At 35.7% G+C, this 19,493-nt stretch overlaps 3 protein-coding genes across 6 annotated transcripts; 2 read left to right on the top strand and 1 right to left on the bottom strand.

Moving 5' to 3' along the window:
* Nucleotides 1–984: 984 nt before the first annotated feature.
* On the bottom strand, nucleotides 985–5,815 carry LOC132052474 (zinc finger CCCH domain-containing protein 43-like). 2 transcript variants are annotated; one of them, XM_059444036.1, is made up of 7 exons: nucleotides 5,196–5,814; nucleotides 4,826–5,021; nucleotides 3,863–3,931; nucleotides 2,876–2,995; nucleotides 2,525–2,800; nucleotides 1,813–2,085; nucleotides 985–1,436 (listed from the first exon to the last, which is right to left on the bottom strand). In XM_059444036.1, the coding sequence occupies exons 1-7, from the start codon at nucleotides 5,702–5,704 to the stop codon at nucleotides 1,224–1,226; spliced, it is 1,656 nt and encodes a 551-aa protein (XP_059300019.1). In that variant the 5' UTR covers nucleotides 5,705–5,814; the 3' UTR covers nucleotides 985–1,223. The 2 variants fall into 2 exon arrangements, with proteins under 2 accessions (XP_059300019.1, XP_059300018.1); XM_059444035.1 differs by having other exon boundaries at nucleotides 4,826–5,815.
* A 5,676-nt stretch (nucleotides 5,816–11,491) lies between these two features.
* LOC132053972 (uncharacterized) lies at nucleotides 11,492–14,975 on the top strand. The gene is made up of 7 exons (XM_059446059.1): nucleotides 11,492–11,673; nucleotides 12,019–12,857; nucleotides 12,988–13,331; nucleotides 13,418–13,763; nucleotides 13,875–14,141; nucleotides 14,735–14,827; nucleotides 14,880–14,975. The coding sequence occupies exons 2-7, from the start codon at nucleotides 12,540–12,542 to the stop codon at nucleotides 14,973–14,975; spliced, it is 1,464 nt and encodes a 487-aa protein (XP_059302042.1). The 5' UTR covers nucleotides 11,492–11,673; nucleotides 12,019–12,539.
* Nucleotides 13,236–17,655, top strand: LOC132054627 (uncharacterized). 3 transcript variants are annotated; one of them, XR_009414337.1, is made up of 8 exons: nucleotides 13,236–13,331; nucleotides 13,418–13,751; nucleotides 13,875–14,077; nucleotides 14,735–15,112; nucleotides 15,201–15,559; nucleotides 15,648–15,921; nucleotides 16,075–16,291; nucleotides 17,340–17,655. XR_009414337.1 is itself a non-coding variant. In XM_059446602.1 (8 exons), the coding sequence occupies exons 4-8, from the start codon at nucleotides 15,068–15,070 to the stop codon at nucleotides 17,391–17,393; spliced, it is 885 nt and encodes a 294-aa protein (XP_059302585.1). In that variant the 5' UTR covers nucleotides 13,236–13,331; nucleotides 13,418–13,751; nucleotides 13,875–14,077; nucleotides 14,735–15,067; the 3' UTR covers nucleotides 17,394–17,654. The 3 variants fall into 3 exon arrangements, 2 of the variants coding, with proteins under 2 accessions (XP_059302585.1, XP_059302586.1); XM_059446602.1 differs by having other exon boundaries at nucleotides 16,139–16,291; nucleotides 17,340–17,654; XM_059446603.1 differs by having other exon boundaries at nucleotides 13,418–13,804; nucleotides 16,139–16,291; nucleotides 17,340–17,654.
* Nucleotides 17,656–19,493: the final 1,838 nt, after the last annotated feature.

Below are 19,493 nucleotides of genomic sequence, written 5' to 3'. Positions count from 1 at the left end.
TTAATAATAATAATAATAAATAGAGTCCAGCAAACGACGTCGTTTTTGTTAATCTTTTTTTTTTTTAAAGGGACTGGATGAAAAATGTTAAAAAAGGTATCATTGCCGAGAATCGAACCCGCGACCGCGGGCTCAATCACAGGCGCCTAATCCACTGATCCGGAATCTCCATATGTTAAGGGGATGCAAAAATAATATTTGTACATGAATAAAAAAATTCACCATATATATTTAGTGCAATTTTTCGACGAAGGGGGTTCGGTTGCCACCCCTTGCACCCCTGTAGCTCCGCCCCTGATCTCATGGTTTCAAACCATGATTTCAAATCGCATGTTCAAACGCCTACTAACACAAAATCTTCAATTCTAACTGAAACACTCGTGGCAAATTCATGTAACAAAATCAAATTTTGGGAAGTTGGATATTAGCTAACGAATGAAAATTTAAGGAGATAATTTTGACTCTTTTAAAAAGATTTTATGGATGATAGTAGCATGTCAACAAAACAGAGAGAGGACACCCTGAAGACGTATAAAAGTGATGGAAAGCGAGGTACCCTTATTGTCACTCCAAAATTTGCTCAACCTCTTTCTATTTATTAGGGAAAACTTGCATCTATATCTCAATTTCAATTCAAACATGTGTTTAATCCTTTCTCGAAAATGAAGACCAAGCTCATGAGCTTATTATCCTAAGTCGAAACAAGTTGATAAACCTCTTTTTTTGCGTCTGAGGAAAGTTCATAGGAGTAAGGAGAAAATGTTTTCTTCAATTTCAAAAGAATTAGACAAAATATAGCAAAATTCACGTTCAAGGTGATGCTCTACTGATAAGTTGCGCTTGCATTTTGCCAACAAGCTTGACATCACATGGACATACAGATGTGCTGAAGATTTTATCCAACAGAGAATAGAGTAGCATATGAGTCTCTAACAATACTATTAAACTCCTAGCAAACATAGCACAAAAGAATTTCGAACGATATTCAAGGAGTTAAAAGGGGTTGCATATTCTGATTTAAGTTACTGTTCCTAATAACATACTGCTGCATCGACATCCATATACCCACCTGTAGTCTATAAACATGCTAAGATATACAAAAACCTATTTGCTTGAGCTTGTGACAAAATAAAACATTAAAGGACTATATAGAGTTTCTACTCTGTTTGTAAGCCATGGGGTTTCTATTCTTAACTTCTGAATGAAATGGATGCAAAGATTTCTTAGACAGACTGCTGCAGTATTGAGCCACTTCCATTTCCTTTCCTCCCCATCCTCAAGCCATCTGTGGATGCAGAATTGCCTAATGGAGGCTGATAAAAAGCAAACCCAAGAGAAGAAGCTGAGTTGTCATAATGTTCTGGATGGTCAAACTTACAAGCAGGTCCAAACTTACAAATCCCATAACGGCTGTAGAATGAACAGACATCTTGACCCTACATTTCAAAACAAGATGAAATAAATTGTGTGGAAATAACAAGTTCACAATTATTTGGTCCATAATTGAGATTAATTGTTAGAAAATGTGAAATAAATAAAAAGAGTCCTATAATCTTGGCCAAGTACTATTATATCGGAACAAAAAACACAGGTTGAACAAAAACATCTTGAAAGGAATTAAGAAGTATTCCTCGAAAAAGTTGCATGCACAGAGTCAACAGATGATCATTCAGATATTTTCTTAGAAAAGTATTGAATTAAAAATGTCCTCAAATACCAGTTCAGCTAAATATTTCACCTACTTATGCATCAAAAAGAAAATTTTCTAAGAAAACACAAAAGCTTTTAGATCTGGATAGAAGAAAAACTTACTGGTCTTAGCGGCAGGCCCTTGACACTGAGAACACTCGGGTTTGTCTTGGACATTTGAGTCTTTGGATGATGAAATTTGCAGTTAAATTTATATTTACAGTCTCCAGTTTTAATGAAGTAAGAGCAATCAGGTTGACCTGGACGTTCAGGGTATTCTTCAACAAGCCATGGCGGCTGAGGTCGGGGATAGAAGTTTGTCTTAGTTGCTAGATCCTTCATAGCAAGTGCTGGAGGTGTAGGTAGGATCTTATCTGAGGTTGGATAGACCGGGGCCTGAATCAGCAAACAATAAACACGTCAAAGGTACAAGTCAGAGGAAACTTATTAAACAATGGCAAACACTCTGTCAAATTAGTTTTACGATTAAAAAAACAAGGACAAATAATAAAAAGATTACATCATAGAAAAATCTTTTCTTTGTAGTGTATTTTATAACATTTGTCCAAAACTCGTTTAGTTTCTTGAACCGAATAACATGGCACGTGGAGCTTGACTAACTGTTCTGTCACTATGTTAAGCTAAAAAATATACTAGTAGAATCTCCCTTCATTAAGTTAAAACCAATATGCTCACATGGAATAGAAGTACCACACTCAATCAATTCTGAATCGCAGAAATAGGGATCTGCTGAAGCATTATATACATCCAACTTTCAGAACAAACCATAAACAATTATTTCAGAAACAAGGCAGTTAAGTTAATAGTAATTAACCTGAAACCTATTCCATTGTGGACTTAGAGGAGGAATTCCTTGACTTGCTGGATATATCCCTGGTACTAATGGACTTGTCTTATTCAATAATGGTGGTGAAGACCAAGAAGACCCTGTTGGATAGGAGGCACTTTGTATTGGAGCAGATCCACCATTGTTGTATCCAGAAGAAGGATTACTTCCATATATTGTGGTAGGATCAGGATGATGAAACCTGCAATTGGATCCATACTTGCAGGAGCCAGTGCGCATATAGTAGGGGCAATCCCTCCCTCCCTGAAATAAAGACAAATCCCTTAAGGACATAATTCTAAATTCAGAAAGGTTCTGAATGACAGAAAGGAGCAATACCGGTCGAAGTGGCAGGCCAAGAAAGTTAAAATCTTGAACAGGGGAGATCACACCCTTTCTCCTGCTATGATTGTATTTACAGGCATTCCCATACTTGCACCCTCCTTCTGTCAGGAAATACTGCAATAGAATTATGGGAAGAGAAAAATTGAACAACAATAAAGATGCTACCTTCAAAACAGTATGGAAACGTTAAGTACTTATAACAGAGCCAAGAAAGTTAAGTTTCATCATTAAAAACAAATGAAGGCTTTTCCCGTTAAAACAACGATGCCAGGGGCAAAGAAAAGAGCTAAAGCAATTGAGAAACAGTATTTTATTCCCCCCAAAAAAGAACAGAGGATAAAGCCATAATATGCAGCAAGGCATAAATTTTTTTTTCCCACACATCTATAGTAGATACACGCCTAGAAACAACTTAAAGGCCAATCTCACAACATTCTTTGGTGAATACATATGCTTTTTTATCAAGCAAAAGATAATTTCATTCAAACAAAGGGAAGAAAAACTCTTGCATACAAGCAGTGTACCAGAAAGCAGAAACACCTACAAAGTTTTTACATACATATATGTTAAACCCTACTTATTGATAATGCACCTTTACTGTTTTAAGCCAAACTATTTTACTAACCCATTTATGTCAGATTGTATTAGTCATGCTTCAAAATCACAAGTAACAGCTAGATCAAGATGACTACCCAAAACGGCTTTTACCCTAAATCGTCTCACACAAGATTATTATTCACAATCAGCCATCACCTATAGTGTTTTTGCCATAAATTAAATGGTAGACAATAAGTGCATGTTCATAAACAAGTTTATCACTCAATACCAAAGACGCTGTATTTCATGAAGCAATAACATTATTTTTCACATTATGATACTCAATATTCAACATCAAACCAAATTATTCCCAAAAGATCAAGCATAGAAGAAACAAAGATTTTCATCGTCTGTCATGATTTTAACTATCAAAACTTTCAGAACCTTGCATTCAATCTGCCCTGCTCTTTCCTCGCTTTCTTCCTTTTGCTTGCCCTTCTCCATTGCCCAATGCTGAAGAAATCACAAACGATATCAGTACAGTAAGCGCCACAAACGCTTTTTTAAGATCTAACCTAAGCACATGAACAGTAAATGCAAGAAAGACCACGACAAAGATTAACAGAACCTCCAGACAACCATCCTACTAAAACATATAATATTAGTCATACTCATCCATCTCACATGGATGTCAAGTAAAACCCATTACAGAGAATAGTAATGAATTCACCATTCTTTAACCACACATTTCAATGCATGATTTATCATGCCCCTTAAGGGCCAACAACTAACTATGAAGCGTCAATCACATTTCCAAGCCCCTTTTACATCATTTAAGTCCATTTCGTTCCCATTACTTTAGAAGTGAACTATGCAGAATAAGCAAATTTAATAATCTTGTAATTTAACAAACAAAACAGTAGAACACCACAAGCCTCTACTATCCATCCACAACAACAACATACCCAGTGACCCCACAAGTGGGGTTTGGGAAGGGTAGGATGTAAGCATACATTACCTCTACCTTTGCGGGGTTGAGAAGTTGTTTCCGATAGACCCTTGGCACAAAAGAGAAGTAACTGACACGGGAAAATAGGAAAGGAAAAAGAGAGAACAAAATAGTAATGTACAAAAAAAAAGTGCAGCAACAGATATCAATACACATTTGTGAAAACGAAACTACACGATACCTAAATCTTACTACTAAACGTATGGCGACACTCGGCTACCTACTAACTTTCTACCCTAATCCTCGACCTTCATACCTTCGTATCTAAGGTCATATCCTCAGTCATTCATTCACAGCACTCTTTTTATTCAACAAATATCATTCATTCAATCCACAAAACATAGAATAAGTATAGCTGAACAACTTCAACTCAATCAAATGGAGGGACCCAATCATACCTGATCTCGCATTCGGGAAGGGTGATTAAACTTGCAACTCAATCCATATTTACATGTCCCTGTTCTCATATAATAAGCACAATCCTCAGCATCAGGTCTTAACGGGTAATTCAAACTCCTTCCATTCGCATTAAATCCCCATTCCTTTGAACCACCCTTCTCATTTTCCACATCAATCACATTTCCATTTCCATTTCCATTTCCATTTTCACCCCAACCATAGTCACCATCTTCATAACGATTATCGCCATACTCGTTTTCCACATTATTCACATCCAAATTTCCATTTTCACCCCAACTACGGTCACCAACTTCATTACGATTATCGCCATACCCGTTTACCACACCAATCACATTTCCATTTCCATTTTCGCTCCAACCACAGTCGTCATCCCCCCAACGATTACTGCCGTACTCATTTTCAGTTTTTACCTTAATGGTGATATCATCTCTTCCATTTTCTTCATAAATATCTCTTTTTGCTCTCTGTTCCTCAAATGCCTGGTTTAAGACCAAATTCTGAAGCTCTTCGATGATGGATTTCACCGCTATCTCATCTTCATAGTCATTATCCACATACTCATTTTCAGTTTTTTTCTTAATGGGTTCATTTTCTTCATGTATATCTCCTTTTAATCTCTCTTCACTGAATGCCTGGTTTAGTACCAGATTTTGAAGCTCTTCCACACTGATTTTCAGCGCTATTTCATCATCAACGTCGTTTTCCTCAGTGTTTGGTGGATTCTGAGTAGGGTTTTGAAGAATGGAATGGGGTGAAAACGACGACGTTTTTTGAGGTTGAGGATCAAACCCTAAGTGCTGTTTGTCAAGTGTAGAGTGATTTAGGTTATGTATGTAGTGTGATTGAATGGCTTCCATTGTTTTTGCCTCCAAAATTTCAAAGTGTAAAACCCTGATTCTGCATTTTTCAGTAGAGTGAGTGAGTGAGAGCGAATGTTCAGTGGCCAAAATCAGTCCAAATTAACGACGATTGCGACCCCACTAAATGCTTATATAGCCTTTTCGTTTTTTTCTTTTCTAATTTCTAATGTTATTTTTTGTTTTACCCTTTGGTCCATTTTATCATGTTTATATTTTGCATGCCTCCAAGGGTGGGTAAAAACCAGTTTAACCGGCAAACCAAATCAATAAAATCGCCATTGGTTTATTATCAGTATAGGGTTATTGGGTTAACGGCTTGTAAAAAATTTTGTAAAATATTTTATTAGGTTATCGGATCAGTTTTCAGTTTTAAGGATTTAGTTAATGGTTAAACCATTAATCCAATAAACTTATATTAAAATTATTTTTTAATCCCTAGTTATATAACAATGACTTTAAATCTTAATTTTTAAATACAAATCCTATTTCTAAATTCTTAATCTAGGCACGCCTATTCCCTGACATTTAATTCTCATATGAAATCAGGGTTTGCGATGCCTCTCTGCCCCCTTTAATTTATAGTTGCCTTTGTGCTGTTTTTTTCTTTTTGTAATATGAAGTTGCTGATTCCTTTTTCTTTTTTGGGTGATTACTACAGTGATACAACATCCAAGTTTGTTTTAGCAAATAAGAATAGTGTATTTGATTTGCTTTTATTTGTAATTTGTGTAGAATTTTAATTTTTTATGTATGAAGGCAGTGTATACATGAACAAATGAAAACAGGAGAAAGCAAAAAAAAAAAAAAAGTAGAGGAGTATTTTCCTATCGGTTAAACCAAACCGTTAAGGAACAAAAACCGATAACTATTATCTTATTGGTTTGACTATCGGTTTAGCATATTTAAAAATCAAAAACCAATAAACCGAACCGATAATACATAAGACCGAACCGAACCGACCGATAAGCACTCCTTACCTAAAAGACCATAAACTAAAAGGATAATTTGACTTATATTTGTTCTTTGATTCCAATTGAAGTGTTAATCTCTCTCTACATTTATTAGAATAAGATTAAAGATTAAAAAAATAGCAATTAATTCTTTTAATTTTCTAAAATAACAAATATTTTAGATCAGTTATTTATAGTAACCATGATGAGTAAAATAAATCTGAAGTAGTAGTTCATGTGGGAACCTTCTCATCAGTGTAGGGAAAACCTCGAAACGAGTAAGCATTATTGTGAGGAATGGGAATTCATGCTAATCTTTCTGAAGTAATGGCTTTTTGTTAAATGGCACTAGTAATGACGTAACGATACACTTTTATTGTCTATAATAATGCTTATTCGTTCCAATATTTTGGTTTAATGGTAACAGTGTAATGTAACACAGACTTCATGGATTGTATTATACTACAGATAAGAACTTGATATTTAAAATGAAAAGGCTTAAGCATATGCAGCCCCTAAATTTGTCTCTTTTTCCATTTTGACACCTTAACGAAGTGTTATTCCCATTGAACCCCTAAACTTGGCCTCAAGTGTGTCAATCAAATACAATCCAACTTACATAACATATTTGGTGAGTTTCATTTTCTTTAGCCTTGTGCGTGAACGTCAATCGTATCCTACGTGAAAAATTCAACCAATTAAAACTCCCCACGCATTTTAATTATACATATCATTAAAATATGTGTTTAAACGACCTTTTTTCAAGAACCAAGCAATTCGGCCAACCAGGAATTGAAGACCAACCTTTTGAGATTGATTTTGAAGCTTTTTTGGTGTTCTGGATAACATAATAGGATCTAGTGCTGCTTAATATTTTTGGCTTTCTTATTTTCCAGTTTTGGTTTTTTATTTTTCGCCTTCTCAGTTTTGGTTTCCAATTTTGATTTCTTATTTTCCAATTTTGTTACTTGATTGGTTTAAGTGGTGCTTCTTCACTTGGATAACACAGTAGCACACTTCTTTCTATCTGATGTGTATAATTAAAATAGGTGCGGTGTTTTAATTGGTTGAATTTTTCACGTAGAATGTGATTGATATTCACGTGTCAGGCTAAAGAAAATGAAACTCACCATATATGTTACTACGTAAGTTGGATTGTGTTTGATAGACACATTTGAGGCCAAATTCAGGAGTTTAATAGAAATAATATTTAGTTGAGGTGTCAAAATAAAAAAAAGGGACAAATTTAGGGGACTGTACATGCATCAAATGAAAACGTATAGAGGAACTATCTTATTCTCCACTGAATTTTGAATCTTATGTCATCGACCTTCAAAATTTCTCGGTTATAGGAAAAGGCCAACTCTTCAAAATGCAGAGTGTGATAAATTATATCATATCACATCATATCAAAACTTTAAAAAAAAAAAAATTGCAAATTTAGAGAACATTATTATAACTTTTATAAATGGACAGATTAAGCAGGCGTTTGGCCATAGAAACAAAAAAAAAAAAAAATCACTTCTTTTGGAATTCTTGAAGTTGGAGTTAGAGTTGTGTTTGACCATTATTTTTGTAAATAATATTTGGTTGTCGAAATGTATTTTTTCTAAAAAACATGAAATATGATTCATACCCTCAATTTCTAAAAACTAGCAAAACCTTCTAAAGCAATTAATAAACATAAACCAGTGTGAGAAATATAACAATAATACTTGAAAACAGCTTATGGAGTGCTCAAAGCTAATAATTTCTTTCCATCAAAAGGCTGCAACTGAGAGACTTACTGGTGTACACAAAAAATATAGCATCTCTAAATATGGTTTTGTTGCAAAATTCCCACCTGCTTCTTTTCTTTTAGAGGCTTTTTGCACATGATGTTTAATGTTGCAGGGGTGGAGAGCAACTGAGCAAAATCAGTTGCATCTGACCAGTGAAAAAAGTTGTATGAACTTTTAGGGTAAAAAATGAAGAAAAGAAAAGAAAAAAAAAAGTAAAGGTCCAAACATAAAATGAAAATAGTGAAAAACAAGGTTTTGGTTATTTTTCAAATGAAGTTGTATTTGAAATTTTTATGATCAAACACCATAAAGTGAAAAAAATATTTTGGAAAAAGTGAATAATTCTGATGGCCAAACGGGTCCTTAAGTTATATCCAAAATCTTGTTTGAGTTCCTTACATCGTTTTTTGGCACACTTCACATGACATAGTTTTTGGCAGGGACATATGCACCGCATGATACTCTATGGACCATTGTACAACTGTCCCCCTTCAAATTACTCTACTTTTTACTTCACGCAGATGGACTTTCTCAAGTGCAAAAATAACCGCTTGAAGTACCTCTAATTAAAGAAAAGTAAAGCATTACAAGTATTTAATGTCAGCCACTTTATAATTAAATTCAAAATTGTGAAAATAAAGTTGAAAATTGCAAGTATGAAAGTTTCAAATATCGGCTCTTCGGGTCTGAAGTTGCAATTATAAAAGTCCAACTTCAAGCCCAGATATATGAGCATATTGCATGTGAAGGAGGAGGATAAACAACATAGCAGGTTTGATGTTTGCCAACATATTGCAGACCTTCCGTAAACTTAGCTGATTCTATCGAACCTTAAGCACCTCACTATTCGTCTTGATTTCAAAACAACTATTTTCACCAAACTCATCTCGATAGTACTTCACATGTATAAATTATCACATTAATACTCATTTAATACATCCACACCTAATCCAAATTTACGGAGCGTTACATTAGCTTCTTGAATCTAAGTTAGATAAAGGTGTGAAAAAAATGCACAAAGAAAGAGGAATTCACTGGCAGAACATTTAGATCAGATCAGTAAAGAACTTTAACATAGAAACAGAACGCGAAACTGGAAGAAACTTTATAAAATTGCAGTCAAAACCGCTACACACCTATTTATCAATCTTGGGATTGACAGTGAAGCACATAGCAAATTAGTCATAACTGAGGACCTTCCCCAACTTACCATTTTTGGTTCAGCACTACCAAAAATGGAGTTGCGGTAAAGGGAAAAGAATTTAGTTGAAATATGTTAAAGGATGAGGTATACAAGGATGGGTATTTTGAGCCAAAATAAAGAATTGAGATATTTTTAGACCAAAAGGTATTTATGAATTATTTTTCATACCTTTTCCGTTTAATAAATAATTTCCACAATAGTTTGTGTAATCTCCGGGTAAGACACGTATGCATTGGTAAAGAGTAGTTTTTTTTTTTTTTTTTTTTTTTAAAGCATTTTTTTTTTAATAAAAAAAAAATGCTTTAATTTTAACACACACGGAAAATGAACACATACTGAAAAACTGCGCTTAATTTAGTCTACTGATAGAAAAGAGAACATAGAACTGGCTACTTTACCAACACATGCATTTATTATGTGTCCTGCACTATACTCATTCTTTTAGGTTGAATGCCTGAGAGTGCAACAGGAAAAACAATTTTAATCAATTATACATTATTGAATACTTTGCTTTAAGAGACTTGACTTTGAGGATTTCCATTGCAATCAAAACCTTGATTTCACTTGGCGCTGCTCACTCGATCCTACTGCAAAGAAATTCACATCAAGAAGAAATTCACAACAGCTTCTTTATAAACTGCTGCTATCTTTGCATGCTTTGACTGTCATGCAAAATAACATAGTGTGACAGTCCTACATGAAAATAGATAACATAGTTGGATCTAATATCTATGTTGATCAAACAAATGTCCTGCATTTGCATAATAATTAACAAAAATTAAAAATATTTATTAGGATAAACATATTCATATCAGGAATTTCATTTGCAATATGCATTTGATCTTTTTTAATATCTCCATATAAGAGTAAAACTATATCAGGTTCATAGTTATAGTAAGATATATAAATGCATCAACTGCATAAGGATGTGGTACTTCAGATCCGAAGAATTTTGCAAGTTTTCATTTCAACTTCTTTCAGTAAATTATATGAAAATTCTTCAAGAATTCCTATAATAGTCGAGTCATCAACTTGCACAATAATATGACATATTCTGATTTCCATAAAAATGTATGGATAAATAGAGTCATTTGTGCTTTTAGTCAAGGAATATTGATTAAATCACATTTACGTTGCTTGATTTAAGCCTAATAAGAAATATGAACAAATTTCTATAACGTGTATATACTTTGAGATCTCCTGGTCACGAGTGTTGGCTTGAACCCACGACTCCGTGACTAGGAGGTCACGGGTTCAAGTTGTGAAATCAACCTCTTGTAGAAATGCAGGTATACAATAGATCTTGTGGTCCGGCCCATTTCCGAACGGAGCTTAATGCATGGGGTTACCCCTTTTATTTTATTTTTTAGGGAGAGATGGATCTAAAATTTAAAATCTATAAATTTCCAGCGATCTCAAATTAATATACAACAATAACTAAATAAACTAACGGGTGCAAATATTTAGTGGGCGTTTGGCCATAAAAATTATTCACTTTTTTCCGGAATTTTCTTTCACTTTTTTTACATTTAGCATTTGGCCATAAAAATTATTTACTTTTTTCTGGAGTTGTATTCGGGAGTACTAAAAACAAGAAAAACTTGTTTTTCAAAAATTTTCCACTTTTTTCACTTTTTTACACTACATTTCTACAATTTAAAAACTATGGCCAAACACAACGCTAACTCCAACTCCAACACAACTCCAACTTCAAAAATTCCAAAAAAAGTGAAAAAGTTTTTGGTATTTATGGCCAAACGAGCCCTTAATATATGAACACATTTAGTGATTTCTTAATTGATGACGTGATTTTTGTTAGGTTAAAACTTATTTTGGGACGGAGCAAGTACCAGTTAAACACATATATGAAAAAGACGCAGACGAAAACTAACTCCGACAAGCATAAGTACTAAATACTACAATATTATTGCACGACGAGATGGGTAATGACAATAGTTGGAAAAACAAAAACAAAAAAAGATTTAGCACAATGGTGTATGCTGGTTGCTTCAATGGTGCTGAAGACGAGCGGTGAGAAAATTCCTAATTTTTTGTAAGCCAAGTCAGAATCCTAAACAAATTAGGTAGAATTTTAATTTAGAGTCAAGTTGCCTTATAATACTCCTTTTTGCAAATTATTTTCTAGGAATAGTAGCCTATAAATAGATACGACTCGTTTCTTTCAAACTCTCTTATTCTTCTAAGTTTCTTTTGAGACGTTTACAAAAATTGGGGAGTTTTAAAGTTTAGTTTTTATTTTTTTCCTAAATATAAATTTGTTTGGAGTTTAACTTACATTTCCCTCCCCGTGTGCTATGAATTTCTGTTAAATCGCTGATATCTTTTTTTTTTTTTTTTTTTAACTCCTATGGTTAGGGTTTGATTTTGTTATGCACTACTGCCAAAGCTGCCATTAACATGGACCCTGAACGGTGCAAAGACAGCACAAAGCTTTTTAAGTCTACTTTTTTTAATGCAATATTGGAATCGCACGTAACAACCCAGCATGCTGTGCCATGTGGTGTGCATGCTGCCACTGCACAGTACGAAGACAGTCGAAAGAGCTTAGAATTACGTTATTGTGTTAAAATTCCCCTCGATGCTGTGCAAGCCGCTTGTGAAATCCTTGAGAGCATCTCGTCAAAAGTTGGAGTGGTTCAGCTGTTGGAAGAAGCTGCCACTAAGTTGAGGAAAGACTTTGATTGCGATTCAGGAGAGAAAGACCTTGATCGTTACGGGTTTCTGTTTAATCGTGCCTTTGTTGAGTCAAGGGAGATCATGAAGGAGAAGGATTGTGCACTGTCTGCCCTGCTTCCTTGCTTAAGTGACAAATTTTCTGCATTCATGTTGCACAAGGCATATTATATATCCGTCTTTCTTGTCCATGGTTTCTTTATATGGCACATCTTTTTATTACTCAATTTTCCCAGGTGAAAGAAGAACTAGAGGAGGTGACAGGTGCCCTGGAAGCTTTTACAAAGTGCTGGCCTGCCCCTCTACATGGTCAACATCACATCACAGTGGTTAGAGATAAATATTTGAAAAATCTGCTCAGCTTGTTTTGGGGTATTCTTAATGGCGCGAAAGAACAGGGGAACTTGGACGGTGTCACAAAGGCCATTGGAGATCTCCATGGTGCCTTTTCTGCACTTTCGGAAACTATAGATATAAGGTTTATACAGCATCTCACCGTCACTCCTCGCATAGTTGCAAAGGTTTGTTTTTCCTACTTCGTTCTAGTCAATCTTTCTACTCTCCAAGATCCTTTCGTAGAAGGAGATACCATGGATACTTTCTTTTTTATGCTTGAAGTTTCCAACAAAGAATAAGTATTTCAATTTTCAGGTTGCTAGCTCAATCACGGGTGTTCCAAGAAATTTCTTTCCTGCTCCGTTCCACTTGCCGGTTGAACTCCTAGTGCAAAGATTGTCTCGGAAACTTGTGGGTCTAGATAATCAACTTAGGGCCATCATAAATGCAATCTCAATGCATAAGCTTGGATCACGCCCTCTGTATTCTTTCCTCTTGTTAGGTCCTCCAGATCATAGGAAGACAGCACTTGCTGTGGCGCAAAAGAAATGTTTGATAATAGGAAAAGAAATGTTTGATAATAGGATTGTTGAATATAATGTGGCTGGTTTTACAGAAGATGATTTTACAGTAGAAGTTTTCTCATGTCCGTTCTTGGTGTACGTGTTCTCTTCCTCCCTTTTCCATATTTCAAAGGGTGGATTGAAACATTGATAAGCTTATTACTTAATATCTTTTGCTGCAGTGTTAACGAGTCAGATGGGGCTAGCGACTCGATGGTCCGGCTTATTTCGAGCTGTGTGTTAGTGTTTGATAACGTTGACAAAGCCAACACCGCACTGTTCGACTTTATCCTGCGGATTCTAGAGATTGGGTCATATGTCGATGCCTCTGGAAGGCAGATTGTTTTCTCTAACACACTGATTCTCTTCACATCACGTGTGGAGTTTCCCAGGTGCCGCTGTGCAAGAGTTGTTTGGGAAACTTCTTTCAAGCACCCTTTCAAGGAATTGTTAAAAAGTGTAGGGGAAGTACAACAGCCACGGTGCGATTGCAGTTTTCATGAATGTCTAACTGATGTGAGATTTTCCGTAAATAAAAACTTAATTATAGCTTATTCCAAATGCATTTTGTTGTACATCCTATTTTAATTAATTTGATACGCTGCTTATTTGTACTGACGCAATATTTTTACTTTTCAGGCAGAGAAGCAGTTCAAGCCTCGGTTTTTTGATTCTCTGGGTGACGTAATTTTGATCCCTTGGCTATCTCTTTCTCAGTTTATGTCAGTTTTCAGAATACAAGTCCGCGATGCCGCCTCCTATTCGAAGAAAAAGTGGTTGTCTACCCGTCTGCCGCCGTGTTTCGTTATATTTGGAGGAATAAGTATGACAAGATGTAAGAGGTACATACGCTTGATTACTTGTCAGAAAGTCTCTAAATTTGTTGTGGAGGGTCTTGTAACTAGGGTAGGATTGTATTTGCTGCCAATTTGCATCTATGTTTTGATATGTTTGGAGGAATGCTTACATGATGCTAAGAGGTATCTATGTTCATTATTTGTTTGAAGTGGTAGTGAGATTAATTCGGAATGTATAGCTGAGGCATCTGTAACTTAGCTAAGGAGGATTTTTCTCTCGTCTCATGGACTGTTCTCAACTTTCTTTGATTTTGAGGTCCGTCAAACTTTGTGACTGGATAATAGCAGAACCTGTGAACATACATGGTGGGTAGACACCTGGGACATTTCATACTGTTTTACCATTCTGTAACTGCAAGTCCGATAAATGGCTACCCAATGACTTGAATTGTAAAAGCAACATATGTTGGTATGTGAAATTGTTAATTATAGCATCTAGTGTCTTGATGAGTCAGTTTTCAGTTTTGAACTAATTGAGTAAGTTTCTATTTTTATGTTTAGCCTAAAACATTTGCCTAGGAGAAGAAACTGATTTTTCATTGTTTGTTACAATGTTGGTTAGAAGTGTGTCTTCCGCCAAATACCGTCTCCATTGATTCATCTCATATTGCACTCATTGTGTTTTTTTTCTTTCTTTGCCAGGAAGGTGGTCATGTAGTTAAGCATTTTGTGGAGGAGTTAGTTTCCAAGTTGAGCAATGTGGATAGCCAGTCCATAGTATACATTGATGAGTTGGTGGGTACCAATGAATTGTCTGTCAGAACTCAGAAATTAAGTGATGTGACAGTTGCCCATGACTTTAAGACGTTCAAAGTATCCTTGGGAAAGTCGAGGATCCTCTACCAGTTCGAAAAAGAACATGCTAAGCAGATATACAAACTAAGCATTGTTTACTTTGATCTTGTCAATTTGTTGGATTCAAAGCATGATGTCCGACTTCCTTGTATTCTGAATAGTTTACTGGAATTGCATGCTATGGTAGATAATTTATTGGCCAGACCCAAAGATTGGAGAGAGCTGGTATGTGTTATTGGCATTGTTTGCAAAGCAAGATTGCGTATTCAAATGTACTTTATATTTTAGTCATCATTGTTGAAAATTGTTTCAGGTGCCACTTGAGTACTTCGCGTATTCACATGGCGTGGGGGATGTTGTGCATGAGAGGGTCAACAGGGCTAGGTACACGTCTGAGGCTATGTTTTCCAAAATGCGAAGTAAATTGGTTGAGCAAGTTACACCTGTCCAGACAGTCGCAAAGGCTCTATTTAAGTGCATTGATGCCGATCATGATCATCTCAAGGACAAGCATTGTCAACAAGTTGCATCTTTCCTTTGCACAGGACTAACAAGTATCGGTCAAAGACAGCTTGTGGATGACCTTTCAAAGTACTTAGTTGCAGATGACGGGACAACGATGTTGGTTGAAGTGGATTTGGCTACCTGCACTAGCCCAAACTCTTTTCTCAGGTAGGATATATTTATGATCATGTGTATAAAATTTGATTTAGCTTCTTAGGCTGTTAAGTCTGATTATTTGATTCAGATGAACATGTAGGAATGAACGTGGTCTCTTGCTGAAGAACACTATTTTGATGAGACCCTATAGCGTCATAGTGGTTTTTAACCTACAATTGGCACATCCATCTGCTTTTACCAAGATTATTTCCATTCTAGATGATGGTTTGGTGTCCGACAATGATGGGACTGTTATAGATTTCCGGAAAACTATTATCATTTTTGTCCTGGATCAAGGAAATAAAGGTTTAATTTCCAAGCTTGTCGGTGGAGGTCCATATGGATCCATTAATCGGGATCGAAACATGGACAAGGTATTTAAATGGAACTCCTATGGCTTGTTCATGAGTAGTGTGTTGATCTCTTCTCTACTAGTTTTTTTTAATTTTTTATTAATCTAGTGTTGTAGTGAAGCGTAAGAGCATATAGTTCCTATGTACTGAACTTTGTGGTCTTTGCCTTTACAGGATCCTATAGGCTTTAGATTTGAGGTACTTAACCGGGTGGATGAAATTATGCTTTTTAATGAAGATTTACTCCACGGTGCTCGATTGTTCTATGAAAGAGGGCAGGCATCTCGTAATGACTTCACCCGGGATAAATGATGCATTGGTTAATCTGTTTTACAATGGCAAGAGAGAAGTGGATGGAAACAACAGGAACTTATTTGATGAATTAATGAGAGTAAGTAGTTTCGTTTTAAGCATGTCTGCCGTCTTACATTAACAAGTATAGTTTTTTTTTGGTAACTAAATTAAGTATTAATCACCAAAGGGCAAAATTACAAAAGCACAGTCAAGCTGATCACTGCTTGCTGTCCAGAAAGTAAGAAAAACGAGCAAAAACAAATCTAAGACTCAACTCTCTAATAACCACATGAACGTGCTCACTACAGATCTCACAAATCCACTGCTAGGACTAAGAAATTAGATTTTGGATCTAAGTTCTAGCTACAACAGGCACCCTGACTGTACAAATACAGGCTATGTCTTTGGCTATGGCTATGACATCTCTTTTCACTTCTTCAAAGATCCTGTTATTCCTCTCCTTCCATGTTTCATATATTACCTCTGCATACACTTGATTCGTGATCCTGGCTCCGGTGGTTTTCCCTTTACTGTGCTGCAACACACTTGGCAGCTGCAAAGTCCCATGGGCTGCCAATCTGTTGCTCGATTCCAGCCAGTGCATTGCCCTATCCCAGATTCTTCTGATAAACACACACTCACTAAACGAGTGTTCCTTTGTTTCATCTGCTGCTTGACATAAAACACAGCTATGATCGACCCAAATAAAAAAAAATAAAAAAAACTCAGCTATGATCCACTCCAATTCCCCATTTTGCAACTGTCTTTAGTAGCTAGTTGAGCGTGCAGAAAAATCCATAAAATAAATTTTGATTTTGGTAGAGCATCATTTTGGCACATCATGTCCCCACAGTACTTTGGGATGAATTCCAAGAAGCTGCATATAGTAACACCCAATTCTGCTTTGAATAGGTTTTGGATCTCCTTGAAGTTGTTGCAACTGGACATTTGCTTCCATGATTTTCCTAACCCATGCAACTGGCCTGCATAGGAACTGATATTGCTGTGCCCCTTTAATGTAGTATGCATGGATCCATCTAACCCACAATTTGTCCTTTTTGTTGGCTAGATCCCAGCTAGTCTTAATAATAAAGGCTTTTCAGCACTATTGTCTAATATGTGGTTTTTTTTTTTTTGGGTGGCAGATCACTGAATATGCATGTATGTCCCAACTCAGGAGAGGACCCGTCAAATTTTGACGGAACTGAGTGCACCTGAATTTGTAAATGGATTATAGTTTGATAGACAAAGTATATTATTTAAGTTTAGCTTTTAGCTGAATATATCTTTTGCTTATTTGCTTTAGGATTTGACTACTAACATCAATCACGCAAATCAGAGATAGCAATTTTTTTCTCTCATGACTTTGCTTTTCAGGAATTACCAATGAATAAGTATAAAGCCTGTTTGGATTGACTTATTTTAAGTGCTTTTAAGCACTTTTGTAGTGTTTGGGTAAAATACAAAAGTGCTTTTAAGAAATTGTTTTTAAGTCAAAATAATTCTAACTTATGGCTTATAAGTCAAAAATCACAAGTCCACACAAACAAGCAGAGTGTTGGATTTAGGTTAGAGCTTTTCTTTCTCAAGGATCTGCATATGAAGTAGACTGTTTTCTCACTTTTTTTTTTTTTTTGGTGGGGGGTGGGTTTGCTGCGTATTCTGTCCCTTCTTCTTTGTATTTTTCTGGGTTAAGTGGAATATAATCATATACGCTTCGGTTTGTTTGGTATGACCGAAAATGTTTTCCTATTTTTTCTTGTTTGATTGCATTAAAAGTTTGTGGACAATTGATGAAGATGGGTATCATGTTTATATAAGAAGGGAAAATGGTAGAACTCTATACGTACCCGGAGAGGAGGTATTGACTTGGGTAATTGGCATGTGGTGCAGCACGAGATTCTTATTATTGAAGTATGTTGTGCATATTATTGTGTATCCATTAGGTACTTATTTAAGTATAAAGGACATGTTCGTGTTACCCGAATTTTTCTCAAAGTGTATATAAGGAAGACTCACCAGTGGATGATGAAATCAATATATATTATATATGATTGCCGATATATATAACCTTGTGAAGCTGCTTGGAGAATTTTTGAAATTTTTATTCACCATACGGAACCATCCGTAGAAAGGCTATGATTTCATCTACCGAATAAAAAGTATTGTCATATTTTCGGATGATGATTCAATTGATAATGTTGTCAATAGACGAAAAGTAAAGAAATCAACGTTTTTAAGCTGGTTTGAAGCAAATTAGACATCTTCCCTAAAGAAAGAAAAATAATTTATGCAGAATTCCCTCTGAAGTTTGTGTGGAAAGTGGAAACAACAAATGAAAAGATGGGGGAAAAAAAACATTTGCATTTTCCATTTGGAGAAACCTTCTTTGTTCCACCTGAATCTGCTGAGCAATATTACCTTAGATTGTTGTCGAATGTCATTAAAGGTCCGAAGTGCTATGGATCTTGGAACAATCAACAATCGTGTTCATCTAACTTTTAAGAGATGCATGTTACATTTTTTTGTGCGGAATGCCCTTCAAAAGCATTGGTCTTTAATTTTTGCTCCTCAAATTTGAAATCTTTAATTTTTGTCCTTCGCCTAAAACTCACGGGTTCTGGGTTCGAATCCCTGCTAAGTTAATTATTAAAAAAAGAAATTGCAAAACAGAAAGTTGTAGCAAAGTCAGGCCTATTCGGGCAAAGTTAGGCCTGTTCGGGCAAAGTTAGGCCTCAAGCCAGATGTTTGTAAAATTCCAACTAAGTAAAAAAAAAAATTGCCTGAAGGTTAAGGCAGAAGTTTGCCTTATGCCTGAAGGCAAAACTCTTCAGGCAAAACTCTATCTTAAGGTAGAGTTTGAAACTCTGTCTTACGAATCTAAACTCTACCTTGCGATTTTTTTTAATTTTTTACTGAGCCGGGGTTCAAACCCGAAACCAAGAAATTTTTAGTGAAGGACAAAAATTAAAGACCACCAATTTGAGGGGCAAAAATTAAAGACCAGTGCCTTTGAAGGGAAATCGTGCAAATGACCCTGCATGTTATGCTCTAGGTTTATTAGATGACAAAGAATACGTGAATGCTATGATGCAAGCAAGTAAAAGGGAATGCCATCATATATTACAGTTATTTGCTATGCTGCTACTTTTAATATCACGATCAAAAAGTGTTTGACAAACAACAGGCCATTTATTGTCAGAATTTCAACTAAGTTGACACGGAAGAACCGCTGCCACTCGGAGGCACCCTCCGCCGCCGTTACAATGGGAATGCATCCGCCCTAATGAAAATGAGAG

The sequence above is a fragment of the Lycium ferocissimum genome, chromosome 4, assembly GCF_029784015.1.
Source record: "Lycium ferocissimum isolate CSIRO_LF1 chromosome 4, AGI_CSIRO_Lferr_CH_V1, whole genome shotgun sequence".
NCBI classification, from domain to species: Eukaryota; Viridiplantae; Streptophyta; class Magnoliopsida; order Solanales; family Solanaceae; genus Lycium; species Lycium ferocissimum.
The sequence above is the reverse complement of the archived record's forward strand: the minus strand, read 5'-3'. Positions and strand labels throughout refer to the sequence as shown.

What these genes read in the sequence shown, in the direction of transcription:
- LOC132054627 (XM_059446602.1), top strand. Translation starts at nt 15,068, where the DNA reads ATGGTAGATAATTTATTGGCCAGACCCAAAGATTGGAGAGAGCTG. An exon ending in GGGATCGAAACATGGACAAG is followed by an intron (nt 15,922 to 16,138) that starts GTATTTAAATGG and finishes TTTTTAATGAAG; the next exon opens with ATTTACTCCACGGTGCTCGA. An exon ending in TATTTGATGAATTAATGAGA is followed by an intron (nt 16,292 to 17,339) that starts GTAAGTAGTTTC and finishes TTTGGGTGGCAG; the next exon opens with ATCACTGAATATGCATGTAT.
- LOC132052474 (XM_059444035.1), bottom strand. Translation starts at nt 5,704, where the DNA reads ATGGAAGCCATTCAATCACACTACATACATAACCTAAATCACTCTACA. An exon ending in CTTCCCGAATGCGAGATCAG is followed by an intron (nt 3,932 to 4,825) that starts GTATGATTGGGT and finishes TGATTTCTTCAG; the next exon opens with CATTGGGCAATGGAGAAGGG. An exon ending in AGGGCCTGCCGCTAAGACCA is followed by an intron (nt 1,437 to 1,812) that starts GTAAGTTTTTCT and finishes TTTGAAATGTAG; the next exon opens with GGTCAAGATGTCTGTTCATT.
- LOC132053972 (XM_059446059.1), top strand. Translation starts at nt 12,540, where the DNA reads ATGGCACATCTTTTTATTACTCAATTTTCCCAGGTGAAAGAAGAACTA. An exon ending in TTCTCATGTCCGTTCTTGGT is followed by an intron (nt 13,332 to 13,417) that starts GTACGTGTTCTC and finishes CTTTTGCTGCAG; the next exon opens with TGTTAACGAGTCAGATGGGG. An exon ending in TAACTGATGTGAGATTTTCC is followed by an intron (nt 13,764 to 13,874) that starts GTAAATAAAAAC and finishes TTTACTTTTCAG; the next exon opens with GCAGAGAAGCAGTTCAAGCC.